Below are 16763 nucleotides of genomic sequence, written 5' to 3' on the forward strand. Positions count from 1 at the left end.
GGTACGATAGAAAGAGGCATCGGTACCGTCGGGGCACCGATATAGTGCTCAGCACTATGTCGAGTCGTGTGATTTCGGTGTTAAAAGCAAACTTTCACTTGATTTTGTCTCTTGTGGGGTAAATAAACGAATTACTGAACAACAGCTTAGGAAACTTCAACTTGTACAGAACTCTGCCGCACGCGTTTTGACAAACACTCGCAAATCCACATCACACCCATTCTTATGAATCTGCACTGGCTTCCTGATAAAGTGCTATGGGACCAAACTAAACGGGTTGACTTAGATATTTATTAAAAGCAGTCTCATGAATTGCACACCTGTACGTGAAAAATTGAATTCAAAACTTTCTTCTCACATGGGAATGTCCATGTCTCTTTTGTTTTATAATCTGAGACACTTCATCAGTTTGGACCAAAACTTTCTTACCCAATATTTTTTGCCTCATCCATTGATGATTTATTTGTTGTAGAATATATAGACTTTGCAACATCCTTTTGTTAACTCTCATATACATTAATGTATTCTTGCCAATTTGTATTTGTGTTTTTGCCCTTGGCATTTTTTTCTAGATTGTATAATGCTGTTATTATATTTATTAAATAATGGGAAAAAGATGTTTGCTTTTTTATTTTAATAAAATAATTAAAACACATGTACAAAAAAAGTATATATCACTCTCAAAATATGTCAAATTTCTTGGAACTTATTTAAACAAAAGAAAGATTCAATATTTCAACTGTCATAAAACACTGCACATGCAATAGCAGTCGCTAAAATGTAAATTTCAAACACTGTATTTTATAAACCATTTGTATTTCGGGGTAAGTGGTATCTTTATAAAACGTACTTGCAAGTATATGTGTTTAAAGAGTTCCCCACACTTTTCGTTTTCAATTCAGTATCAAATCTACAAAGAAACACCTAAAACTTCTTGTCTAAAAATGGGACTTCCATTCTGTACCCTACTAAAGCGCAATTTATGAGTAAAATATGGCAAATTTTCAATCACGGCGGCCATCTTGGATTTTACACTAAACGGTCTTTAAAAAATGAAAACATATTTCAATACTAATGTAATGAAATCAATTGAGAAATACTTTTAACAAAAAATCGCACGACTTCCCTTTTGTTCAACATTGCGCTGTGCACTAATAGTGCTAACCAAACTAAACCTGATTCTTCAAAATGTCCATGTTCTTTTGTTTTGACTCAACCAAATAATGTCATCCATTGATGACAAGAATATATATATATATATTTAAACAAATTCAACTGTCAAAATAAAGTATCAGATATATATAGGAATATTTGCATTCATGAATTTGTCTGCGTATTTAGTATCCGTGCTCTGTTCAAGAAACTTTTAGTCAGAAGGTGTGGTCCCGGGGTGTGGTTTACCTTATTTTCTTTGCTTCCGGGTGACATCTATATGAGCAATAGAGGATATTGGCTACGTCGTCGCTGAACACGCTTTTCAAAGTGCCTCAGAGTGTCATAGCAGGGTTGTACAGAGGTACAGAGCGACGGACGAGTACCATTAGGTAGTTAGAAAAGTTGCCCAACTGCCACAACCCCAGCCCAGAACCGTAATCTGGTAAATCTTACCCTCAGAAACCAGCTCCACACAGCGGTCCAACTGTGTGATGCCTAGTTTTACAATGCCACAAGAGTGCAATTTTGTGCACATACCATTTTCAAACGTCGTCATCACAGTAATGATCATTATGACAGAAGAAAGATGTGGTACCAGAGTTAACGACCCATTCAGAGTCTAAAAATGTATGTAAATTGCATATAAGTGCAGGATTAGTAATGAAAATTGACGTTAGCTATTTTTAAAATCAGCCAAATTTCACAAAAACAATCAGTAACATCAGTATTGACAAGTTGAAGTCCTATTCAAATATTCCAGTAGTAAAATTACAGATTCATGTAAAATGGCTTAACTTGTCTTTCGGCTTAACCACTAGCAGGTTATGAACACATCTAGAACTATAACAAAATTAGGTGCTAAAACTTGAATTTTGATGCTTCTTACGATCCTCTCATTGAATTAACTCTGTCTCATGTGACCTGGTAGCTCATACACTGGATTCCAGTCTGCCTTGCAAGCCCAGGTTTTGTATCTTAATAAACGAGACACGTGTCCAAGTCTGGAGACAGAAAGAGCAGCGTTTTGAAGAGGACAACATGGTGGAACACAATCATCATTTGGTATGGGGAAGAATTAGCATTAATGGCCGCACTCTATTTCTGTCCTAGTGGTGGGATTAATGAATAGCACTACATCAATGAAATCCTTATTTATTTACACTGTAGTGCCTTACGCTGGTACATGGGTGACACCTTTGTCATCAATGCCCATCCGCACTGGGCTAGGGTGTGAACAACTTCCATGGTCGTCCGCATTGAGCTGTGAACAACTTCCTTCAGGAGAAAGATAGTCAGCCAATGGAAGAATTTACTGAATCACTCCGTAAGGCCTAGTAAGATATTGTCGAAGAGAACTCCAGTGTCTGAGCTGCCATGCGTGTTGTCCAGCTAATCAGAATAGTACCACAAGGGGTCTTCTGACATGAAGACCAGTAACTGTGAAGACATTTGCGATTAATATGGTCACAAATTTAACAATCTTATGGCAATGTGGAAGGCATCGCACAGTTGGACCGCTGTGTAAAACCAGTTTACGGGGATAAGAATTCTTAGGTTAAGGTCCTGGGCAGGGTGTTGTGGCAATTGTGCACCTTTGTACAGTTTTCTTTTGAAACTCGTCATGCAATCTCACTCTACTTCTGAATATCCCTGCTATGACACTCTAAGCCACTCCCATTCTGTCAGTGATCCCGTCCTCAACCAATCTAGCAACTTTTGTTTCTTATCACTCCAGTCATGTGTTTCAGAGTCCAGCTGACTTTAGGCTTGTACAGACGATCGCAAGTAACTACATTTGAAAGTAAACTTAACAGTAGTGCCTGTGTAAACGAATTTAAACGTAGCTACATGAAAGTTACTTTCGATGATTTTATATAAAAGATATCTTACATGCAACGATCTACTTTCAAAGTAACCGAATGACCTAATGTTGACCATATATTGTTATTGCGCATAATTTGCCAGTGAAGGAAACGCTTACTTGTAAATTAACTTACAAGTAAGTCCTTCGTGGACACACACTTGCAGTAGTGTAATTTAATTGCTGGGTCGAAAGTATTAAGTTACTTTCAAAAGTAGTCTACCCTCTAAATATACTTTGGGACTCTGAAACACATGAATGAGCAATTATAACAACTTGTCATTGTTTGGCGCTTTACCAATCATGAAGGTCGGTAAGATTCACTCTGGGTTACCCATTTCAGGGGCAACAGTTTAATCCTTTAATCTTTTGAGTTGTGTATTAAATATAATTGGATACTTTTCATTCAGTCCGGTAATCGTGCTGATTTATTCCATTGAGAACGCATACTTTTGAACTGTTCTAAATTTTGGTCGATCCTTCATGTAATTATTTCGTTTAATCTAATCCTAACTCTAACCCTAATCCTAACCCTAAGCCTAATCCTAATCATAACCCTAATCCTAACCCTAACCCTAACCCTTATCCTAACCCTAAACTAACCCTAACCTTAACCCTAACCCTAACCATAATTTCGTGTAAAATTACATGAAGGAATAAGAAAAAACATCAATTTTGTACAGCTCAGTATTTAAAATACGTATGTGCTATGCCTATACTTATGTTTTAATTTGTTGATATCTTCTCCTTCCTTGCATCACCTTAATTCAGTATGGTACAGCGCTGTAATATACTAGTTTTTCGTAGATTCCTTCATTCGTTCATTCATACTCGACATTTGGTTTTGTTCCGCTCCTTTCATTTCCTGTAGCAACGATAAAAATAGAAATAATGACCAAATCATCATCAACAACAATAGCAGCAGCAACAACAACAATAGCCACCGAAACAACAACAATAATGATAATAGCATTAATAATGAGTAATAACACTAATAATAATAATAATAATAATAATAATAATAATAATAATAATAATAATAATAATAATAATAATAATAATAATAATAATAATAATAATAATAATAATAATAATAATAATAATAATAATAATAATAATAATAATAATCTTTGCTCCCCAGTGGGACATTAAAATTTTAGGCATCTTTAATCTTAGCCCATTTTCGCCATATTTGGCTCCCCTCCTCTCCCACACCATGAGAAATCCAGGCTACACTATTGATATGTGTATGAAACATGTAATGTACATTGTTTTATTCCGAACATTTTTCGATGGGAATTCTCACCTTATTCGGTTTGATGAATACATAGACTAATACGTAACAGATTATGGAAAGAGACTTGAGTACCAGCAGGATACCTTGATACAGATATCTATAAGCCACAACATCGTATAACCAGCAACTACCACGATTACCACATGTATACTGCCATAAGATACAGGTAGAGTTGATAGACATACCTACAAGGATTGGCGCAGGGAAATATGCTGCAGATACAAAGATATGATAAAGAAGGTTATAAGGAATCGAGTCACTTCATGGTTGAACCTTACACAGTAAGGCCTAAAAAAGTGTTTGATTGGCGTAACTCGACCGACCCTAAAATAGACTTTTTCTTTTTTGCAACAAAATGGATAAAGAAAATACAGACGATACTCTAGACGTGTGTCTAGTTGAAAGAACTTCTTCAGATCTTCTTCAGATGCTAATCGCTTTTGGTGATATCAAGATCAAATCTGAGTAACATTTGGCCCTGGTTCTTCGGATCGAAGTTGTTTTAGAGTATCCCTTGCGCTCAAAAGAATTCCCTCGAGCAAATATTTGCATTTCATTGCTAAAATGAGGCAGAATTAGGATGCTAAAATGGGGCGCAATTAGGACAAAATGTGTGTCCTCTAGATCGTGGGGCCTGGGCTCGGGCCCACTGTGCCCTGTGGTAAATCCGGCCATACATACAAATATTAGAATGATCACAATCATGCAAGTAAATTAACAATGATTCGTTAAAGAAAAGGAGAGACATTTTTGCTATGACGCTATCTCTTTCAAAGACTTAATAGGTATAATTTTAAAGTTTTCAGAACACATTATTAGGTAGTCATAAATCTGTACTTACCTAAGCACTTGGTTATGAGAGACTTGAGTCCTAGAGCAACGGCTCTGTCATCTGCTTCCACCAACCTAAGCAAAACACCATACAATGTGTAGCAGTATCATTACTCAGTGATCATTACCTACTGATAGCCAGAATGGAGTCAAGTGACTCTATAAGTGGAGTAAACTAGCATTGACTCTCCAAAGGAGTCACTTGATTATCACAGGAGAGTCAGTTGACTCAATCTGTGGGGTCAATTGACTATACATTCAGAGTTGTCGACGGAATCAAGAAATTTATGACTCTTCAAGGGAGTCAGACTCTGTAATTGAATACATGAATACAAAAGCCACCTAAGTCCATGCGAAGTTATTTTGAGAGAAAAACCCGTGTATCATTTTAATTCCTTCAGTTAAACGTTTACCTGGTCAATATGGTAAGTTTTTGCAAATGAGTGGATTAACATGTTTAGGTAAACGATTAGCATTTCAGGGACTTCGTGGGGTTCATTTAAATTTTGGACTTAAAAGGTTTTTTGAATCATATACAAAGACAACAATGTTAGAATGAGATTACCACTAGTAAGATAATACAAAATAAAGCACACAGGTATGTATAATTTTGTTAAGCATTCTGCCATGTAATATAATCCACACTCTTTCCTTTATTAAACCCATTTTTTGTTCAAAGTCATTCTCTAGCAATGAATGTGTTACAAGTGGACTTTTATACATACTGGATTTCAATCAATGTGTTACAAGACTCAAATCATGGAATTGGGTGATTCTTTCATACATGCTATTTTTCAATGCCCAATAGACACAGAGAATGAATTTGAGTTGTTCTTTCATGCATATGACAGGCCTATGTATAGCAACACTTTCCCATGCTTAACTCAATTTGGCCAAAGTATGGACTTAGGTGGTTTTTGTATTCATATATTCAATTGCTTGGCTCTTGACACCATGGAATGTATATTCTTTCCAAGGGATGGTGGTCAAAAATTTTCTCCATCGTTCGTTGACAATCGCCAATGGCGTGAAACTCAGAGTAAAGTCTCCTATTCCGGTAAGTCTACACTTTGAATTTTTATCTTGATGCACATCTATGTGTATCATTATTTTGTCTTTTTTCGGACAGTCGGAGTAACTCTGTGATGTAGTCAGGGTAAATCTGGGACTCTATATTGGGAGTCAAACGACTCCTGTGTAGAGTCATCAACAGTGACTCTTCATCGGAGTCAAGAAATTTATGACTCTTCAAGGGAGTCAAATGACTCCCAATATAGAGTCATTATAGACATAGAGTCGCAGAGTGGCTGGACTCTACTTTTAGAGTCACCTAGACTCCAGTTCGGCTTTCAGTGTATATGATTTATTGGATATTATGCTGCAATAATTGTTTCAGCATCTTTTCAGCCCTGTTCAAGCTGTATCAAAATTAGTACTCCTAAATCAGTTTTCATTGGTAACGGATGATTCAACATAACAGATTTGTAAAAATAAATCATAAACTATACATTCTTGTCAATTCAATAGTATCTAATTTCGCATTTAGAAGAGGCAGGCTTTTCAATAAAATTAATAAAGATTCCAATGGATTCTCCGCCGAGCTACCACATTCTTGACTTCTTGATTAAAAAACAAACAAAACATATCAACAAAGAAACAACTAAACACCCCCCCCTGCTCCAACAAACAAACTAATAATTTTAATAATCAAACAACAACCATGGATTTATTTGTCGTCATGGTTCCAAAATTTGCGTTCGAGAATCTTGGAATGTCTGTCAACAAACATAGATTCCCGGCAAGAAAGCACGTTTTTCTATCAAGAAACCAGCACAATTATGATACATTTTGCTTGCATTGAAGTGTGTCATATGTTTAGAAAAATCGTTATAATGCTGAACGCGAGGGGAGATTGGCAGATCCAGAGTTTCTCTATTGGAACGTGAGTAATTTTGACCGATATTCCTTCCAACAACCCAATAATCCGTATTGTAGAAAAATGAGATGAATTAACCTGAGCTGTGTATTTATTGTATCTATTGTTATGAATAGAGAAACTCAGGATCCAGGTATTCGACGTTCTTCAGTGTTCTACTTGACTCGGACAAGGCACTATCGCGCTTGATAAGATTTATCTTCGACATGCACATGAATCCACTATAGATATTTTATTTTTGAAGACACTAAAAATCATGTATACTTATCCATTTACCTGAAAGTGACAAACACTATTGGGTTGAAAGTCAGAGCCATCGTAAAAACTGCAACCATTTTTACTATAATAAATATCATCAGTTGCTTATTGGTATTGCAGTTACCCCGACAAAGGCCAGGTACTGCTTTCTTGTCCAGGAGACTATCGTCGGGAGAAATGCATGCACAGTTAGAGTATTCCTGAAACAAAAACAACAAAAAATGAATGAATATTATTATATTCTGCCTGATCATAATTCAACTAAAAATGTTGAGTCTTTGTACCAAAGTATTAGTTCTTGTCTGCTGGTCAGATTCTCGACAACATTACCTTACACATTCTGGTTTCGTCGCTTTAAACGCTTAAATGTGAACGATGTAGCATACATTAGTTGCAAACGTCAATGTCCCTCGTTAGCTATTTACAACATCTCAGTAAAACGCCGTACAAAACGCGAGACGTGTATTAGGGCAGATGTAGGCAGCGAACACATTTGTCACGGAATGGTTAGCTGAAGAGGGGTTAGCTGAAGAGGGCTATATGCTGATTCCGATGGCTTCGTTTGATCCAGCTCCGGATTAGATATCGCAGAATTAGAGAATAAAAGATAGGATTTTGTCTTTTGCCTATCCAATATCGTGTCGATATTGGATCGACAGTGATACCGGCTGTTTTTTCTCAAATTCAGTTTAGTATATTTATAATTTTTAAAATGAACGGAAAGCACATGTACAACATCTGAAGCTACCGACCCGTTCTTAATCATGCATATGCAAATACGCGAACGCACATATCCAGATCAAAGCAACATCAACAGTGCCGCCGTTGCCTAAATTAAAGATGCTTCTTATATCATAAATCCATTATTGTGTGGTGTAATAACCCCAAAACCAATCAATTTGCGAGTATTCTTGACAAGACGCAGCACCTGAATTAGCCTCTTTTATGTGTAAAGTCCATATGAGTAACACTTCGTGGCAAAAACATATCCCTTACCTTAACCGTATCATTTAAGTGGAATTGCACACAACCAGCACGACAGGGCGATATGTAGGAAATTTTATTAAATCCACAAACTGGCTGGAAGATTTCATCTGCACATTCGCAGTCCATATTACAGGTGCTCACATGTTTAAAGACTTCCTTCGTCTGAGGCCTGTTTTAATCAGATAAGAACACGGTGATGAATGTTTAGAACACAGTATCAAAATTAATCATAATCAATATAAAAAAGAATCTTTCATTCGAGTCACTGTACTGATCATCTCGAGGGTTCAGAACCAAAAGCCGTAACTCACTATGACCAGCTCTCACAAAATGATCATGAAGTTGACTTCTTGCTTTGGTCTACAAAAATCAATATTTTCCTCACAGTGTCTTTTGTTTTCTATTGAATTTTGTCTTGATTAATGAACTGTATCTTCTACAGTGCTCTGACGACTTTATGCTTATTTTGTGGGAGCAGGTTATTGTGATTTGAGTCTTTCTGGCTCTCAACCCTCGGTATACAACTGAAACAGACCCGAAATTTAAATAAACAAGTAAACACAGAAAAAAGGCAGCATGTAATCAAACTATTTGTTAGTATGCCAGTATCCAGTATTATGTCTTATACTGGTTCCCTTTGAGATCATGTAAGTCAGTCAGATCTATAACATTTTCCCTAGAGGTGAACGATTGATATTAACTAAATAATCAGGAGCTTTAGCTCTTACTACACACGCATACGGCTAAGTTCGTTGAACAAGAAGTTACAGCCACCAGTTGGCCTATTAAACTCGATCTTTCTTACCTCTGTGTTGTTGACATATAATCTGGGGATGCAGTCACGGAATCAACACCCATCGGATATGCAGTATTGACACCTGCTATAGGGGTATTCCCACATCCTATAAACAACGTTGACGTCATTGAGGCGAAACCGATAATATGGCAGATGAGTATAAAGGCAGCACATTGCTTAGTATCAAGTTTGAATCGTCTGCAAATTACCGCCGAAACTATCTGTGCGATAGTAACGCATGGGACCATTAGTCCACCTGAATTGTGATAAAAGATAAACGATAAACAATATGAATGTACTTTAAAGGGAAACAGACAGATCAACACTTCCATTATGTGTGAGTCAAGAGGAATGCATGAGTTATATAAAAGAGATCCAGAGACTTGAGATAAAGGACAGCATTTGCACCCAATATGTATGGTTTTTCTCGTGAGGAGGAAACATCCAAAACTTTCGTTTAGATATACTATTGGCCTTAATTCAAGAACCCCAAGACAGGGACATGGACATAAAAACGCAATTATTAGCTTCCTTCGCACATTAACAATAAATAAATAAAGATAAAACAATAAGATTAATGTTAGAAAGTCCACTGCAGTGTTTTAGCTAAAATTGGAACATATAGCCCCTGCCATACCACTCGCCATTTTTTAATTTGGTCAACTTGAATGAAAACTAATACGTTGAAATTTGACCGTGCTTATATGACACATGACGTAATTTCTTGCTGCATTCTGTTCAATAATCTAGTAAGTTCTAGGACAAATACGACAGTCAAACAGGTGCGAGTAAAAATATCATGTCATCAGCCCCGTTCAATATTTCTATAGCAAAATTCTAGGACCAATAAGTACAATGCCAAAATAAAATGTAAGTTGAAATACGTACCCATTAGTATAGCAGCTGTTGCTGGACTTATCCCAAATTGTGTCTGCAGATATTTCACAACAAATGTTTCTTGTGATACTGCTATTGCCGTTTCAGCTGCTGCCCCAAAACACACCATCATGAGAGGCCCATTGCGGATTAGTCGATTGATTGCTGAAAGTAAATCTACGTTACAAGGTAAAAAATAAAAATAAGAATATTAAGGCCCAAAATAAACTCAATATTGGCGTCTCATTCATGTGAAAGGGAGTAAGATGCCCCCTTTTTGTGAACTAACATTTTATTCTCTTCAAGAAGACTTTTTCTCAAATGCAGTACCAAAGAAGAAGAAGAAGAAGGTGAGTAATGACACGATTTTTTGTATTTATTTTGTCGGTTGCTACATCCCGGTAATTGGTGATAGTACTGCTGGTTAGTCCTATTTTTGTATGTAGAGTTGATAGGGTGGTGTCAGCATGTAATTATAGTGTATCTAGTTTCAAGCCAAGACATTCTCAACAAGTCCATAGTCTTATCCAGATAACAGACCAATGTAATGCTGGTTTCATACTACAATGCCGCTTGCCGCTGAGTGGCGTGGCGCACGCGCAGTGCAGACAAATGGACACAATAAAGGCTTGTCATTGGTTGAAACGTCCTGTGGAATAAACCTCAGTGTTCTGCCTGTGAATACGATACACCGACGTTTTTCCAATGTCTGTCTTATCCCAAGTCCTAATGTCCTGTTACAAAATAAACAAATGTTATGAGCCGAAAATGTGTTTTTGGACTTCATTAAGGGATGGGGGTATGAACGTTTGGACAGTATTTGGTCAATTCCAGCCAAAGCGGGACACAATTCTCTCTGGGGGCCATTTTGAAAATGTTTTCCTTTTCAATTCTAGACTTATCAAATGAGACGATCATATCTAGTGAATCATCAGGTGGAAGTGCCATCGGATTGAAAAATAACTTTTCTTGCTAGACCAAATAAAGTGTTAAATGCGCATATGCATGTTACCCACGAATTCAAGCCTTTTTCACCTGTTGTACGCCATAAAATTTCACTTTCTTTAATATCTTTCAATATTTTATGTGTGACTCATATACACTAGAAATCGGTGAAGACTTTGAACGTAAAATAGAATTTATTACATATATCTACAGAGAAATATTTTGGTTATTGCAAATTTTAAGAAAGAACCAGGTGAACAGTTAAGATTGTGTCAATTCTTCGAACTCTTTCCAAAGTGGCTGTCATTTAACATTACTGTATTATTTCGAAAGATTAGAATAAATGCTTCATATAAATATAAAGTTAGATTTTGTATCTCGTCGCAGGATGAGGATCTTGGATGGATTCGTGGGTAACAGCGTCTGGAAAATAGCAATTCCTATTAATTTTTTTAAATAAAAATAAAAATACTTTTCCGTATGTCAATAATTCAGGCTGCAATGGCACTAAAATGAATTTTAATCAAAATACAAACTACATGGAATATTTATAATGGATCATTATGGCATTTTGGGTGTAAAATGTTGAGAATAATGAAGTTGCCAAATTCAAATAGACAGAGCAAACAGTTTTATATTATTATTTTAGTAAAATCATTCCATATTTCCATGCAGCAATATTCTATTAACTCGTGTTTGAGAGTTCCTATGAACTAAAACACTATCAATACATTGTTAACTGTAATTTAAGTAGGGATTCGTGGGTAACTAAAATGTTCGTGGGTAACACATATTTGAAGGTATGTATTGGTAAGCGGCAAAATAGAAAATATTACAGAAGGTTGGAAACCATCATGCGGTTATTCCTCCATTGTGTTTCAATGATTCCCGTTTCTCTAACCAATTGCATTTACCCAAAAAATGGAAATTTAGGATAATCAATCAAAACGTCATGATACAGCTTCAGTATACCTTCAAGAGGACGCTATTAAACAGGACTGTTTTGGAACCTATTTCGCATGTTTTCAAAATGTTAAGATGCATAAGAAACATATAATTTGCCAGTAAATCCTTGGATTCGTGGGTAACGCCGAATTCGTGGGTAAAGCTATAAGTACTATAGTACCGTTTGGGGTTTGCGTTTCTTAGGTGCATAAACTGTAAGTACTGTAAAAATTATACCATACCCATGGCTTGAATATGTGCTGATTTAAACTTAAAATAAACAATCTCCTTGTTTTTCAAGGTTATCATCTATTCGGGACTCGTGGGTAACAAAAGTTTAAACCGTCGTAGATTCTTTTTTAAAGCGGTGAACGTATTTTTACGATTTACAATTTTAAGCGCTTGTCAAACTAAATTCAGTGTCCAAAGTCATTAAATGTTAATTTAAGTTATGGCAATTATATTTGCTGGACTCGTGGGTAACAGTTGATACGTGGGTAACGTCAAATTTGATTTTATGGAATTTTATGGGTAAAACGTATTTGCATAAAATAATCACTTGGACCTCAGAATTATAGAACGAAACTTCGTTTCATGATATAGTCATTTATGGCATATTCACTTAACATTTTTCAGAACGATCATTTTATTTTTGATACGCGGGTAGCAAAATTATTAGCCAAATTGACTTAATGGCCTCTAGAGTCCACAAACTTTGGTGGAATTCAATCGTTTTACATATGATGAGAGATCATGCAAACGTCTTTCTAACGGTAATAATTTCATTTTGATTGAAGGACATTCAATGACATATATGGTGCTTTATCGTTGAATTCGTGGGTAACGCCAATTCATTTAAGCCATCATAACTTGTCCCCTGGTATGACTGGCTAGTAAAGGCCTATATGCACAAAGAGAGCACATTGGACGTGACATGATATGCTCCATCAATAACGTGATTTCCTTTATTAATGACATTTTAAAGTGGAAAGTTAACATAGAGAGAATTTTGTCCCTTTCGCTGGAATTGACCATTTATTGTGGGACATTAGAGCACATCTGACATATCGAATTGCATTCTGAATACGAAGAATGTCCTTCTGATATCAAATAATTTAGATTTTTTGAAATTCGCAATTTTATGGCAAATGATTAAAAATTGATATTTTTGATATTTAACAGTACTCGAAGTAAACTTTATAAATCTGATGATTGGTACTTAAAGTGCATGTAGGTGATATGAAATGCCGACGAGCAATTGAAAATTTTGACCTTTCGTATTGAAGATATGGAGTTTTTTCAAAATGTTCAATTGATCGTCGGCTTTTCCTACATTCACTTTAAGAATATTTCATTCCATTAGATTTATAAAATTTACTTCGAGGACTGTTATATATCAAAAATGTTAAAAATATCAAATTTTAATAATTTGTCATAAAATTTGCATTATATCGTGAATTTCAAAAAATTAAAATTATTTGATATCAGAAAGACATTCTTCGTATTCAGAATGCAATTCGATATGTCTGATGTGCTCTCATGTCCCACAAAAATACTGTTGAAATGCTCAAAACGCTCATTCCAGATCCCTTAATTGTATAGGTACTTTAAAATATTTGTCCGCAGAAATTACACTTGAAAATAAGACTAGCACCAATGTTTCAGGGTTCGGGTTGAAAGTCTAGGCCTCAAGGAAGAACAGACGAGTAAGCATAATTTTAACTGGTTGAGTTTCTCATGTTGAAGAAGAAATAAAAGAAACAAGCAAACACACACACACACCACACCCCCCCACACACACACACACACGCGCGCACAAACAAACAAACAAACAAACAAACAAACAAAAAACTAGTTCATTATGATACCTTTGATTACGTGTATGATTCCACCAGAGGCATCACGGAATATTTTTCCTTTCATTGGAAGCGTGTTCATGTCATCTTCATCTATGTCTTCCTTCTTCTCGTCTTTGTCGTCCGACACCTTCCGTCTCATCACTTTGGGGTAGAAAAACATCGGCACGGCGACAACGATAAGGAACACACTGAAGAACGGGAACGCAAGCCACCACGCTCCGACCCAACGAGGATCATATTGGTGAAGATCAGGAATCAGGTCAGAAGGGACGCGATCAAAATCAACATATAGAGCAGTAGCGGTTGATGTGAGGAAGTAACCACAAATGGGTCCGATTGTTATGGCTATGAACATAAGGGCTGTGAAGGAATCGTTCAGAAAGTTTGACATGTATTATTACAAGTAATAAATTCTTTTGCAACAGTTAGGATCCAGATTTAGTATGTTAGTATCATATATTTGTGAATAGTCTGAATCCTTTTTTTTGTTCACTTCAATCGATGGTTCAGAACAAAAGATATTTTTCATCAAACAAAAAGGTCAATGGTTGACCCGATGAGATTTCAAAGATGCATTAATTAAAAGTGCTGTAAATTTGGTATATTCATGCAAGAGATAAAAAGCATACTTTTTTCTCCGTCTCGAAAGGTATTTTGTCCCGATTTTAAATTCCTGGACAGAGTTTTCTTAAACAACAATTTTGGATGAGAAGATGAAAATCAAATTTCTGCTTCACTCCATTCTAAGGTCTATTTATATAATATTATTGACTTTATTGAATTTTTTTTATAATTGTTTACGGTACAAATTTTTGGGACACCCTGAGACTGCAGAAAATATAATGTGACCAATATACATATAATGAGACCAATTTGGGGTTTTATTCAGAATTGTAGTAAGTAATATATTCTATTTCAAATTATAATTTTTGATTATCATATTCAATGTTTCCAATGACAGTTTTGTGTAATTTTGAAAATTTTATATCATAAAACAACAGATGAGAGGAACATTTTCAAACACGAACAACTCTCGACAACAGTGATTACGTAATTTAGTTATCACAACAATACAAGGTTAACGGAAATCCTGAGTATTTCTAGAGTTGACCTATACTATGGATAAAATCTGAAGGCCTTTCCGGTATATAGGACTTAAGTTCACTGAGTTATGTATTTTTATACCGAGTAGTACGTGATATTGTATGCGTAAATCATAGCTATAAGCTTTTATTATAATCATGTAAAGTAATAATAATAATAATAATAATAATAATAATAATAATAATAATAATAATAATAATAATAATAATAATAATAATAATAATAATAATAACCCTTATGATGATGATAATAATAATAATAATAATAATAATAATAATAATAATAATAATAATAATAATAATAATAATAATAATACTAATAATAATATACTACTACTACTACAAAAACATACAAAGATATAAAAATCTCAACTTTTTTTGAGAAAAGTGGGGATGATGTTGTGGATCACGAAATGCCCTTTTAATAATTTATAAATTCTATTTCGTCAAGTAGATTGTTTGATATTTCAACATGTTAATATAAAGATATAACGAATAAATCTCGTCCATCTCATCGGAACATTCCATTAGATCTAATGGAACTACTTGAAAGATCAAACTTACCTGTGTAAGATGTAAACTTATGTCTCTTCACTGCATCATCAATGTAAGACAATGTGAGAGGAAACAAAGGCGCTCCACCACATCCCCAAATAATCTGACCAATTACAATCCATTTTACTGGTCCCATTCCATCAACTGTGGATTCTGTCTGGCATTTATTAATAGTGCTTGAATTTTGGCTATCTGCTACATTGTCGCCAAGTGTACAAACACCTGACATCTGACGGCTTCCTCCACCTGATACTCCTCCCGAGATAAGACTTTGAGGATCTATCGGATCTGAGAGCCAATGTGGTAAGGAACAGACGAAAAGACCTACTGCGATTACAAGTGCTCCACAAGCAATCAATCTTGGGCGATGGGATTTTTCACCGAAGTATGTGACCAACACAATCAAACATAGCATTGATGCATCGTTGAGAACAGTCAGTATGCCTACTTCAGAAGAAGATAGTTGGAACTGACGCTCTAAGGTCGTCAGTATTCCATTGAAGTAAACAGGGCACAAAGGTGTATCGCTAGAAGTAAGCCAGCATGACCAGTGAATATAACTGGATGTGATAGGCGCTGTAAAAATCCTGGCTTACATGGCCCGCATCCGCAAAGCATATCTGACGCAGTACCTACCTCGCCGTGTTTCATTAACTGGACCCCGTCGTTATTTTTCTGGTCTTCTTCCATGGTCCTTTATTTCAAGTTAAATAAACACAGCTTAAATTGAACTTTAAAATATCAAATATAAGTTTCCAGAAGCTTAACGTCAACACGGTAGTAAGCAGCAGCACCACACGTTGCAATTTGCAAGGGCAGGAAGCTTTTGGAGTGGGAAATCAAGTGACAACACTCTGTCGCCAATTACATAATGTGGTACCTGAGATACTGCAATTGGGAGCACACGGCAAGACAAATGTATAATCGGTCGAGAAGCATGGTTTCTCGATCGAAAAATCCCGGTTCCTCTCCCAGATTTGGATTCTTAGTCAATAATCAAAGAAACCAGATTTTCCAAACAGTGAAAGTGGTTTCTTGACGCGGTAATTTCAGTTCAGTGATAATCCAATTTTTCAATTCAGAAATCGAGAATCCTTGGCTGTCGGTCGAGAAAGTTTCTCATTGATATTCCAAGATTCTTGATTATTAAATTTCTTGGAATCTCAATCTGTTTGTTTTTTAATTCATTATTTGGCTTTCACACACAATAGTACAATTTTACAAATAGAAGTTTAATTTTGTTGAGCACTATAAAATGTTTTTATTTTATTATTATTACTTTCCCACCAGCCACGTGCTTGATATGACCTTGGTTAGAATATTCAATGACGAACCATGATAACTGCAAAATTATATATA

General features: G+C 35.6%; 1 protein-coding gene across 1 annotated transcript; it reads right to left on the reverse strand.

Moving 5' to 3' along the window:
- Positions 1–1902: 1902 nt before the first annotated feature.
- LOC140142277 (solute carrier organic anion transporter family member 5A1-like) lies at positions 1903–16174 on the reverse strand. Its single transcript, XM_072164244.1, has 9 exons — positions 15414–16174; positions 13756–14106; positions 10010–10174; positions 9131–9377; positions 8335–8494; positions 7357–7538; positions 5155–5219; positions 4323–4525; positions 1903–3881 (listed from the first exon to the last, which is right to left on the reverse strand). The coding sequence occupies exons 1-9, from the start codon at positions 15817–15819 to the stop codon at positions 3810–3812; spliced, it is 1851 nt and encodes a 616-aa protein (XP_072020345.1). The 5' UTR covers positions 15820–16174; the 3' UTR covers positions 1903–3809.
- Positions 16175–16763: the final 589 nt, after the last annotated feature.

This window comes from Amphiura filiformis, chromosome 20, assembly GCF_039555335.1.
Source record: "Amphiura filiformis chromosome 20, Afil_fr2py, whole genome shotgun sequence".
In the NCBI taxonomy this organism is placed as follows: Eukaryota; Metazoa; Echinodermata; class Ophiuroidea; order Amphilepidida; family Amphiuridae; genus Amphiura; species Amphiura filiformis.

Coding starts and splice junctions, on each gene's coding strand:
- LOC140142277 (XM_072164244.1), bottom strand. CDS start 15,819: ATGCTATGTTTGATTGTGTTGGTCACATACTTCGGTGAAAAATCCCAT. Junction 10,175..13,755: donor AATCATACACGTAATCAAAG/GTATCATAATGA, acceptor CTTGTAACGTAG/ATTTACTTTCAGCAATCAAT. Junction 8,495..9,130: donor TATATGTCAACAACACAGAG/GTAAGAAAGATC, acceptor TGATTAAAACAG/GCCTCAGACGAAGGAAGTCT.